We start from the raw sequence: 13,291 nt of genomic DNA on the forward strand, positions 1-13,291 counted from the left end.
AATTTCTGCTTGTTTGCTGAGTGTTACTGTAGTTTGTTGAACTTTGATCTTTAATCATTCGGTATTGACATTCAACTGAATTGTTCCTGCATGCAGGGATTCAAAGCAAGATTGCAAATCTTAACCTTAACAGTAACATTCTAGTTTGCATTGAGATGGAAATTATAGTTTTGCATATTTTATGACAGTGTTTTGTCTTTCCAGTGCCAAATTCTGGTAAGTGGAAACCAGGCTAGGAAAGCTGTGTCACATTTTCCTTGTTTGTGTTCTAGGAGGTCTCAGAAGTCTCAAATTTTTGTATACTAATTTTCTTCAGTTGCATGTACTGTCCATTTCTAGATTCTGAACATTTGTTTCAGATTTAAATTACTGATGGAAATTTACTTTCTGATAATATGAAATTGTGGTTCCAACGCATTTAGGTTAACCATATGAAGTGAAGAATATAAAAACTTTCTAAGGTCATTGTTTTTAATCTCTTTCTAAATGTTTCATATAACAGAAACCTGCATCAGAGGTCATCCGGGCTGTTAATAAGTTCAAGGCAGATTTTGGTGGCCAAGTCATATCTTTGGAATATGTTCAACCTTCTTTAGATCACGTGCCTCACAGGTTCTTACTTTTATCATTCAAACTTCATGTTTGTTGGTGTAGGCATCATCATTATTTAGAATTTTTTAAATGAGTTGCAGTATTTCTTCTTTACACACTTGACGATTTTTTCATAAAATGGCTTGTGCATGTTTAGTGCCTTTAGTGTCTTAGCTATGAAGATGAAACAAAAATGCATTAATTACAGGACTTCCCCTCATTTATTTTTAGCTGTGCATGATTGTTTAAGTTGAAACGAGAAACCATAATATATATGCTGTTTTTGACCTAGTAAAGTACATTTTTAGCCAAATGGAAAACATTGAACCATAATTGGGAGCTATTGCTCTTGTTTTGTTTTGCAGAAGTATGTTTTTGCAATGAAGAATATGTTCATTTCATATTTTATGCTTAATGATTAAAAAATAAAATGAAAGTTCACTGCTTTGATTGTTTTTGTGGGTAGAGTTGTGTAGAAGAAGTTGATTTTTGTGGAGACTTTGACTGCCAGTTAAGAAAACAGAAACCAATGGCGATTCATTGTGAACATGTCTATGGATCTTCATATATCCATAAGAAGCTGCTATGAATATATTCCATTCAGTTTCGAAGTAGACAAACCGAGACAATTTTTTATCATTTTAATAAGATGGATCTTTAGAATTGTATCACTGAACATTGTCATTAAGAGAGAAAACCTATGATTTCATGTTTTTTTCACATCCTTACATGTGACATGGAATAGTTCTTTTAATGTTTATTTGCACATTGATGCTATCTGTAGATTTAGTATTGGTTTTTGGAGTAGATTCATATGGAACACAGTTTGATCTTCCATCATCCCAAGTATTGATTAATCTTTTATCAGACTCATTTGCTATTGAGAGATGAATAAGGCAGTTGTCTATTAGAGACATTAATAATTGAACTGAATGTTTAATCATTTGAAATAGCACAAATTGTTTCACAACCTGAATACCTTGTGATGTTGCTATCAGGATTCAACTGTGAAGTTTTTTGGAGTCAAACTCATTGACCCATGTTTCATGAGTAGTGGTTCACATGAACCCATCTCTCATGAGAATGAATGGAACACTTAGCACTCATTGGATCTAGGTGATCCTAACAGAGGTGAAGTACAAGGAATTCGGACTTCCAACCCAATACTACTCCCTAGTACTAATCTAGCTTGAGCATGCTTAACTGCAGAGTTTTTTTCATGGTTAAACCCACACTGCCTGCAACCCCATTTGCAAAACCTACACCAAGTGTTGTGCCTTATGAACCATTCATTAGAAAGCCCCTTAACCTGAATAACTATCATCAATTTTATTTATATCAGGTTGCCTTAAATTTTTATAAAAGTATTTTTGTTTTTATTAATTCGTCCTAAATTACAGGTTGTGCCTGAGATATAACCTAAGTATATTATAGCTTGGCAGTTTAAAGGTTACAGCTATATTGTTTTATGCATTTTGAGTTTCCCCCCCTCACACAGAAAGACACACATTGACAAAGACACATGAAAGGAAATTTGCACAACAGATACACAACATAGATGCATGTACACAGAGAAAACATGAACAAATTTATTGACAGATGGGCACAGACACATACAGATACAGAGAGATACAAATGCAGACACAAGAACACAGACACAAAGGTCATGGACTATAATCTCCCTTATTGAGACTTTGCTCTTTTTTGCCCTAGAATCCCTGAATAAGGTATGAAGTATATTTGGGAATGTAAATTGCCAACTTCATATTTTTTAGATTGAGAGCATGTAGCCAGGTTAGTTGTCATTGTGAAAGATGAAACGTATAATCTGCAATGCTACATACAGAATTCTAATCATTAGTGTATTTTACATAATTTGCATGTGGGGATTCAATATTACTTTCCCTAACAAACTATTGTCATTATGAGTCCCTTGGAAATACATATAAGGCACTTAAAAAATTACTCCTTTCCATCAAGATCAAGAGCATGGAATGACACCCACCATTCCTCTTGGCCCCACCTAGGGCTACTCTACTTGAATGGAGCTTATGTGCTACTTGCATCCCTTATTATGTATTACATTCTATCCTCTTTAATGGGACAGTTTGTCAATTGAAGTATTTTTTTGATTGGTATTAGTTTATTTTATTAGTCCCTGCCTATCTATAGGCAGGGTACTAATGTTTTTTTTAACCCCCCTCAATTAATTTTTTGGAGAACAATTACTATAATTTTTAAAGTTATTTCTAAAGTTCAACAAACTTTCTATTTTAAAATTATTTTATATTGATTTATTACCATTTTCTAATTGGTCCATTACATTTTTGGTGGGGTTTATTTTATTTTTTCATTTCAAAAAATACAATATTTTCTAACATGCATTAATGAATTCATTAATTACATCTCTTATCTTTTCCATATTTGTGACAAGTTCATTATTAATTACAACTTTATCTTTTGCATATTTGTCACAAGTTCATTAGATTTATAAAATAATTACAACTTTATCTTTTGGATATTTGTCACAAGTTCATTAGATTTATAAAATAATTACAACTTTATCTTTTGGATATTTGTCACAAGTTCATTAGATTTATTAATTACAATTTTATCTTTTGCATATTTGTCACAAGTTGATTAGATTTATAAAATAATTACAACTTTATCTTTTGGATATTTGTCACAAGTTGATTAGATTTATTAATTACAACTTTATCTTTTGCATATTTGTCACAAGTTGATTAGATTTATAAAATAATTACAACTTTATTTTTTATATTTGTCACAAGTTCATTAGATTTATTAAAAAGTCATGTTTTTATCTTCCACAACAAAAATAATGTCTTATCAATATTAATATCACAATTTTTAGTTTTGAATATAGTATTTAAAAATTATAATATATTTTATATTATTTTAAAAATTAGTTTTATATAAATCAATAATTACTAAATTTAATTTTTTATTAAAATATATTATTGCTATTAAGAGTTGTATTGTTTTATATATATAAACTTTATTATATATTAATTAAAAAAATTAAAAACAATTAATCTCCAAATTTAACTTATGCAATAAAATTCTAAAAATCTTAAATTTCTTACTTAAAACTCTATTCATTCAAATCTTGTGATTTTACAATGCATTACATTATGTTGTATATTTTTAAACAATGGCTAGTCACCACATTATTCTATAAAACTAAAATTTAAAATGTTAACTAAAAATCTAAATTAAATTTGCTAAAATTTATAACTTCTCTTTTCGAAACCATCATTTTAACAAATATTACATCTAATTTGTTTCTCTAGAGGCAGGGACTCCAGCTCTCAAAGAGCTCTTGTTTATAATAATTAAAAAGTATTTACAAAATGCCCATCTATATCAAGAAACCCAGTATTCATCCATCTTTTGAAACCTACTACTATCACGTGCCAAAAAACCTGCAACTGCCCACCTCAAAATTTCCCATTTACATATTTGCTGCCATCAACAGCCATGCCTACATAGACCAGCAACCTTTCCAGACACATATATATGGTGGCTCGACTCCCATCTATCACACATTTGAGCCTTAATATATACAGCAGAACAAATTTCATTGCAAACAAACCAAACACAAGCAAAACTTCACATTTTAGGATTTGAAGGACCTAGGGCTGTTGTCATCTCCACCCTTGATTGCCCTTGGCGCATACCATCCTTCCTCATTGCTGGTTCCACTGGCCAGTGGCACCACCCTTACCCACCTCTGGCACCACGGACCTTCACTTTCCCCTTCTTCCATTCCTCAACCCTGTAGTGCGAGTCTGTTCACTGTGTGGCTCCTTGTCAACTACTAACCGTTGGGGTTTTCTAGTAATTAACAATTTGATGTTTCAGCACCAACTTATCAAATTCTTCGTGACTCTCTCCAGAGTTGAGCACTATCTCTCAATCCTTGATGTATATTCACCAACCTTCCACATATTTTTTGCTTCAGTCTTCCTTACAATCCTATTTTCTAAAGCATGGTACAAAACAAATGGGTAGAGGCTCACAGGATACCCTGGGACATGAACCCAAATCCCCTGTTGCATTCTGAAATCAATTTTGGGCTCTGCAACTTGAAATAACTCAAGGTTCTTCCACCATTCCTTGTGCACACACCACATCATCACCCTTCATACCATGTCCACATTGCTGAAGTCTATCCCCCATGCGCAAAACAAAGAAGAAATGTCTGTGCTTATGCACCATATGTATTTCACAAGCAAGAAATCTATCCCAAGTAGGCCGTGCACCATGATGAGGAAGAATAGATCATCGATTGTAAACACATTCTTCAACTTGTCTGTCCTGATTCAGCCCCAAAAGTCCATTTTCTGATACAAAGCATCAAAATGAAATTTACTTTACAAAGCATCAAAATGGAATTTATTTCCATCGCCGAGACATCTCTGCCACGCCATGGTCACTGTTGCTTTGTTGGTTTCCTTTTTTCTCGGACACCGTTTGGTGGTCCTGCTGCCTTCTGGCCTTTGTTTGCACTTTCAGTCCCTTGGGCCCATTTGTGGTCTCTTGTTGGACATTAATATTTTAACTTATATAATTTTATCTATCTTCTCTTCATGGAAGTTTAGAATTCTGTTTGCTCTTGAAGTGAATAGTCTTCTCCATTACGTAAATTTTGACGTGGCAGAGCCTTCTGAAGAAACTGAAAAATCTTAGTGCAAAAATTAAAAAGTCACAACAAAGAAGATCCTGATTGATTCAGTTAAGGTTCATCTAATTCCTGTTATTTCTCAGTTGATTTCAGCCGAAGAGATGTTTCAAACTCTAAATAACCTGTATGAATTCAATAACACCAGCAGAGCTCTGGCCTTGAGATGTCAACTTTTGCATGTCAAAATGGCTAGAGGGGAATCAATAGTTTCATACTTAATGAAGGTCACTGAATTAAAAGATCAGCTTAGTACAATTAGAGAATCATTTGTAGATAAAGATTTGGTTATGCTTTCCATGAATAGAGCTCACCACTCTTGGGAATCATTCAATCAAGGTGTTAGTTGGAGAGATGATCTTCCAAAATTCGATAGACTGAGAGCTGAGTGCATTCAAGAAGAATGCAGACTTAAAGCTAGAGGCAATGGACGTAAAAATCATCATGAAGATGATCATGTACTTGCAGCCCACACCTCAGAAGGAAAAGGAAAGAAAGGTAATTTCAAGATTCAGTGCTTTAGATCTGACAAATTTGGACACTTTGCTAGAGATTGTACTTCAAGGCCAAAGCCTCAAGTAGCTGCAAATGTTGACAACTATTCTCCTCACAGAGAGTCAAGGGAAGATTCTGAATGATTCTTATTTATTTCTATACTCTCTAGCAGTACACCTCATAATAGTGATACTTGGCTGATTGATAGTGGAACATCTCATCATATTACTGGTTATTGAGAGCACCTCTTCAACTTGAAAAGAAAAAATTCTTATCTTGAAGTCATTATTGGTGATAATGCAAGTTATTCTATTATGGGTGCTGGTTCTACTTTCTTCCAATTGGATTCTGGAATTCCTCTACACTTGAGTGATGTTCTCTTTGTTATTGGCATTTAGAGGAGTCTGATTTCTACATTGGCATTAGAGGAAAAAGGTTATCATGTTGCCTTTGTTAATGAAAACTTCTTGCATGGAAAAACTCCATCAAATCAGCTCGTGAGATTGGAGTTCGTCATGACCCTTTACAAACTTTCACCCTATCCCATTCAAGCTTTAGCTCATGATACTTCAAGTGAAGTTTGGCACAAAAGATTTGGACATCTAAATTTTAAAACTTTATCTTTTATGGAGAAGGTAATAGTTGGTCTTCCAAAGATGAACCAAAACCATGAATGAGTTTTCAAGGGATGCACTCTAGCTAAGAACATTAAGAGTACTTTTCATAGTAGTGAAAGTAGACCATAAGAAATCTTAGAGTTAATTCATTTTGATTTATGTGGTGCTATTTATGTTACTTTTCTTGGTGTGGTATTCTGTTACCTTGATTGATGACTTTTCTCGTAAGTGTTGGATTTATTTCCTTGAGTCTATAGATTTTGATGAAGTGCTGTCCCTTTTTAAAGAATTCAAAACACTAGTTAAAAATTTATCTAACTAGACGATTAAGATTTTAAGGTTTGATAATGAAGGAGAATACTTTTTTGTATCTTCCATAACTTTTGTGTTGAAGTTGGGATTAAGAGGGAGTTCCGTGTCCCTTATAACCCTCAACAAAACCATGCAGCTGAAAGAAATAACATGATAATTTTTAAGGTGGAGAAGGCCATGATTAACGATGAAGGCCTTCAAACATTTTTATGGACTGAGGCTTGCAAGATAACAATACACATTCAAAATTGTAATCCTCATTAGGTTCTAGACAACATTTCTTGAGATAAGATAAGAAAAGATAATAATATTAATGTCAAACAAAAGACCACAAAAGGTCTATGGGATTGAGAGTTCACAAAAAGACAACTGAAAACAGCAGGAGCACCAAACGGTGTTCGAGAAAAAATGAACAACAAAACACAAGAAGAAGAAGAGAGAGGCATAGAGAGAGGCCAAGGGAAAGACTAGGAGTCCTTCCTTGGCAAAAAGAAATCAGTCACAAAAGGATAAGAATGCGAGTGGACAGGGGCCTTGATCTGTCTCGGTGAGCTCCTGGAGGAGTGTCGTTGACGTAAGAAACCACTGCGGGGTTTGATAGATCTGGAATGACCAATAGAACTGGTAGAACTAGAAGGCCTTTTCACACCCCTAAAGGATATAAGGGTGCGAAAAAGGTAGTAATAAGCTGATCAGAGGTATGTTGGTGAGGAAGTAGTGACTCTAAAGTACTATCACGAAGCAGGGTGGCCTCCTGAAGACAGAGCGTGAGACACCGCTGGTCGTAATAACTGAAGAAAGCTGAAAGAGAAAAGCAGTTTCGGAAAAGACAATAAAATCTCCCTATGATCTCATAAAAGATAGGGCAACGGAAAATAAAGCAAGTCTCCGTCTCGACCTTTGCTAAAGTACACAACTTACATATCCGTTCTCTGCTGTCAATATGATGGTTAGTTTGAGCCTGAAGATGGTGAGAACCTAGTATTAAAGACCTCAAAGAGATACGTAGGGCATGACACCACCATTGAGATAGGTAACTAGGACGAATGATAATCCCATCACCGATCTCCAGAAAGTGCACCGCATGGAACGCATCCTTGGACGTAAGCCACCATGAGGGTTAGTGCAGGTAGTGATAATGTACTGTCTATAGATATCTAGTCTGACATGCTCATTTAACTCCTGTTGAGAGGGAAGGAGATGAGCAAGGGCATTCAATGAGACCTAATGAGGAGGGAGACGGTCAATATCAATCCCAATCGAGCTCAGCAGAGAAGATGCCTGTACATACCAGCAGTAAGCTCGAGAGCTAGTAGTAGATCTCGCATTAGCAACAAAAAAACAATACGCCAAATAAGAGTATCTATCATGTTCTCCGACCCAATCCACAAAACCACACAGGCGATGAAGGAACCAAATCAAATAAAAAATGGCCGCTAGACTGAAGGGATGAGCACCAAACTCAGCAAGAATGATACAATGAGGAGTGAACCTGTGACATCTAATGATGCACTGTAACAACAATGTTTGAACCTGTTTGATCGAGGCCTAATCAAAACCAAGGAGAGAAGGCCCCCAAACCACTGAGCCATAAAGAATAGTCGGCTGAGCAAGGGAGTCCAAGAGGGATAACTTGGACGAGGTATCCTGGAAATGGTGTTTGAAACATTGTTTCTCAAGCATAGCAAGAGAACCCGTACCCTTACTAACTTTGGACTATATCACCGGTCTCATACTGAAGCAAGGTCCAAAAAACTTCACTCCTAGATGCATATAAGAAGTAATCTCAATCTCCTGTCCTTGAAAAAAGAAGTGAAGATGACAAGTCTTTAAACAATTAAAGATCATAACCTGAGTCTTACCCAGGTTAACCACAAGCTGTCTCTAGTCACAAAAGGAAGCCAAACCATCCAAAAGCCTTTGTAAACTCTTTGGAGAAGAAGCAAGAAGAACCACATCATCTGCGAAAGATATAATAGAGATCAAAACCTGGTGTAAATAGTAACCATCACCTGGGAGCGGGGACTTCAAAAGGAAGTCGTCAAGCTCATCAATATATAAACCGAACAAAGTGGGGGAGAGAGGACAACCTTATTTAACCTCAATGGTGCTATGGATAGGAAGTCCTCAAGCTCATCAATATATAAACCGAACAAAGTGGGGGAGAGAGGACAACCTTGTTTAACCTCAATGGTGCTATGGATTGAAACTAAAAACCCCTCGAGAGTCGTGAATCTATCCACCACAGTTTCGTATAATATCATGATAGCACTTATCAACATCTCCGAAATCCCAATCACCCAAAGCCTCTGAAATAGAGCCATCCTAGTAACATAATCAAAAGCTTTGCGAAAATTAACAAAGCAACAATAACTTTCGCCGATCTGTGTCTAGCCTCCTCAATAATAGTTTGTAAAGTGAAAATGTGATCCATGGTCTAGCAGTCAGCTCAGAAAACTAGCCTACCCTCTACCTCTGCAGCCCTTCCTATCAAGCTCTCTAGATAACATAGCATTGAGGACTGTAGCTTACAGTTTGGCAAATGTGTGTTTGATCATAATGCTCTTGTAATACCTAGGATCAGAGACAGGACCAATCTTATGGATTGGGTTAGTCAGATGCCTGGACCAAGAAATCGTAAATTCAGTACAAACCACTCTATTAAAGAGTATAGAGAGATAGGGGCCCAAAACCAAGGCACCAAACTTGAAGAGTTCAGCCTAGAATCCCTCCTCATCAGCTACTCTAGTGCATCTCATGGATCTGATGGCCTCGTAAATGTAAGAGGGGGTGAGCAAGTGACAGAAAGAAGGTGGAATGGGATGAATCAAAGGCTGCCTAGGAATGTCATATAGAGTTGTGGTGTGAGAGGTTAGGGAGCAAAAGTCAAGGATGGAAGATGGAGGGGCACAACCGGGGAAAAGGGTGTACCAAAAAAGTTGGGGATTGCGGATCATTGTGGAGCAAAGGGATTTACACTAGGAAGTGGTAAAGGATCGTTTCTTGTAGCGAAGAAAATGAAGATAAGACAACTGAAGGTGAGCAAAATCGAGGGAGTGAGCCTCAAAAGTGGAACACACTGAGCGATGAAGAGCTCTACAGTCAATATCGAACCATTGGTTCATAAGGCACGTATTACAGCATTTGCTACGGAAGGAGAGTGAAGGACTGTGAGGTATGAAAAGGATGACAAACTTCCAAATGGCTGTCGCAAGCAAATCAAACATGGAGGAGGCCTCACAAGAATCAGTAAAACACGTAGGATTAAGGAGTCTCGAGAGATGGGAGGAAAAGAGCTCACTGTCACCGTTAAGGAAGCGGAAGCGAGCAGGAGGATGGGTAGTGGAAGGAAGGTGATGAGGTGACTGAAGAGAAGGCAAAGAATGAGGAGAAAGATGAAAACAAATACTAAGGAGAGCATGGTCCGCAAGAGGAAGGTGTAAGATGGTGAAGCCGTGGATGAAGGGGATGAAGGAGGGAGAGATGAGGGCGTAGTCAACCATGCTAGCACCCCCACAATGAGGCCAGCAAGTAAAGAGCTCAGATCCAAGAAAGCAGGAAAGACCGTTCAAGATCATAAGTCCAAAGGACTCACAAAGCTGCAAAAGATGGCAACCATAGCAGGAAATCAGTCCAATAGCATAATCAGAAATGTGCTGAAGCCCCAAAGTAGTCGGGTCAATCTCAGTTGAGCAGATGTAATCCAAGCATCAGTCAAATAGCGGAGTCTGGAGTTCTCTGGTTCTTGCATTGAAGTCACCAAGAATGATAATGTCTCCCAATGTAGCGAACTAAGAGACACTCTCGCTAAGATCAACAAAAGGGTCTCTGTCCTCGGTACCATGGATAACATAATGGGAGGAAGATGGTGGGTAATAACAAACAACAATAAATAAATCTCTCTAATGGTGACTCTTACGGTCAATATGGACCCACATGAACCTGGCAAACATATCAGAGTGGACAATAGAAGTACAACTAAAAATAAAATCTCTAATCAAATAGGCAACGCCACTAGACCCACGGACCCAACCAGGAGTACGAACCTCCTCTCTACAAACAGATAACCACTGATAACCTGTAAACCCTAGAAGAGGACGCACATGACTCTTGTGGGTCTTAGTGAAGACAAGTATATCAATGGACCCCATTGCATCGTGTAAAAGGCCGAGTAATGACCATAAAGAACCATTACCATTTCAATAGTTAACAAGAAGAGAGCAAGTGGGGGTCTTTCCCAAGACGAAACTTTTATAGGTATCGATCCAGATATTAGTTATTTCTGATTCTTTGAATGCTCTGCTTATATTCATGTTCCAAATGAGAAAAAAACAAAGTTAGAACCATTGCGAAAGAGACATCTTTGTTAGTTACAATGAATCTGCAAAAGCATATAGAATCTACATTCTAGGTCAAAAGCAAATTGAAATTAGCAGGGATGTTTCTTTTGATGAAGATGTAGCTTGTAAGAAATCCAAAGAATCTAACATGGAATTAGATAGAGAAGACTCTGAGCATCCTCAAGATATAGATATAGCTGATCTAGATCCACAAATTTAGAAGACCTTGCTGATGCAATTGGTGCAATTGAGTCTATAGACACTTCAGCAGGTTCTAGTTTAGTTCAGCTAATAAGTAAAGACCATTGTGGGGCCAGACACACTATGGAAGAGGCTGAAAGAGATGTAGCCCCTTGTGGTACTTTTAAAGAGAATAAAAGTCCACATAAGTTTGCGGATTATGTAGCTTTGAGGAGGCACATTATAGCATTTGAGCCTTCCAATGTTGAAGGGGCTTCTAATCAACAAGCGTGGAAAGACGCCATGATGGAGGAGTATAATTCTATCATAATAAAATGATGTTTGGGACATTGATCCAAGGTCTAAAAATAAATTTGATGTTTCTTTTAAGTGTCTGTTCAAAATCAAACATGTAGGTAATGGGAGTGTGGAAAGATACAAGGTCAAATTTGAAGCTAGAGGTTTTTTACAAAAGGAAGGCATCGACTATGAAGAGACTTTTGTACCTGTAGCACGTGACACCTCCCGTAGAATTACCATAGATCTTGCAACAGTTAAGGGTTGGAAGCTTCATCAAATGGATGTGAAAACAACCTTCTTAAATGGTATAATCAAAGAGGAAGTATTTAATGTCCTCTTTTTCTAGCCATTATTTTCAAATGTGTCGTTTGACCTATTTGCCATGATCTTGTGAGCTAATCATGACAATTTATGGGTCAAAATGGGATTTGGCCTAGGCAGTTCTAGTACCAGGCCAATTGGAGCTATTTTGATAGGGTTTTATGATACTTACGACTTACATAAGTCAACAGGGGTTCATATTTTTGGCCTTGTTTTAGAATTGGATTTGGAGTGTATTGTTGAGAGCTTTTTGACAAGCTATTACACATGATCTTCCGAGTTCGTTTGATCATTTGTTTTAATGTAAGAAGATTTCATAGTCTATTATTAGCCCACTTTATTATTAAAATGGATATATTAATTTTAAGTTGATTAATAAAAGATACAAAGAGAAATATGAAGAGACAGGCTAAGCAAAATTAAGAGTCACAGGGATGTGTTACAAAAGGGACTTTTAGAGGTTCATTCTCTTCATGATTGGTTTATGGTTATGGTTTATCATTCTCTCTTGGAGAGATATTTGGGAAGCATTCAACTTTCAAAATGCCTTTTTTGACGAAAGGCAGTGGACGGAAATCCATTGTTTGTTGGAGACATCATACTAGGTGTCTCACTTATGCTTTCACTTTATCTTTATTACCCATTCTGACTATTATTGCTGTATTTAAGATTGCAATAAGTTTTTGTATTGCTGAAATTATAATGCAATAGCAAATCTGAAGTTGTTTAAATATGAGTATTTGCTGCTTACTTAATGGTTATTCTGAAGTTTTTGTTGCATTTCTGAAAATATTTTGGGAGTTTGGATTTAATATCCCAGCCAAGATATTACAAAGTATACATTGAACAGCTAGAGGGCTTTGTGATTCATGATAGAGTCTTGCACGTATGCAGGCTAAAAAAGGCATTGAATAGCCTTAAACAAGCCCTCTGTGCTTGGTATGAGAGAATAGACCATTATTGTTTGAGCATGGGCTTCCTTAAGAATGATGCTGATCCAAATTTATATTTCAAGGTATGAGATGACAATGTGCTGATTATAGTGTTGTATGTTGATGATTTATTTCTCACTTGTTATGATGTTCTCATTGTCAAATGTAAGGAGTTAACCTATGAATATGAAATGAAAGATCTTGGTTTGTTGCATTATTTCCTTGGGCTTGAGGTATGACAAAGACCAAAAATCATATTGAGTGAAGGAAAATATGCAATTGATATTTTGAAGAGATTTGGCATGTTAGAGTGTAAGTCTATGGTGACTCCTATAGAAGCAAATTTGAAAATGTTACACGAGAATGCAACTTCTTTAGATTTAGTGGATCCTACAATGTACAAGCATGTAATTGGCTCTTTAATATATTTGGTTAACACAAGATCTGATATATGTTATGTAGTTAATACCTTGTGTTAGTCCATGTGTGAACCAAGAC

General features: G+C 36.5%; 1 protein-coding gene across 1 annotated transcript in view; it reads left to right on the forward strand.

Annotated features, from left to right (window-relative positions):
- The window catches only part of LOC149567584 (lipase class 3 family protein), a 270,367-nt gene that overhangs the window by 72,286 nt on the left and 184,790 nt on the right, over positions 1 to 13,291 (forward strand). The window contains exon 2 of the mRNA XM_089820827.1: positions 503 to 612. Within this exon, the coding sequence (XP_089676953.1) occupies positions 503 to 612 (110 nt within the window). The remainder of the gene's footprint in view (positions 1 to 502; positions 613 to 13,291) is intronic.

The sequence above is a fragment of the Cupressus sempervirens genome, chromosome 3, assembly GCF_028749045.1.
Source record: "Cupressus sempervirens isolate cs-2001-9-10 chromosome 3, ASM2874904v1, whole genome shotgun sequence".
In the NCBI taxonomy this organism is placed as follows: domain Eukaryota; kingdom Viridiplantae; phylum Streptophyta; class Pinopsida; order Cupressales; family Cupressaceae; genus Cupressus; species Cupressus sempervirens.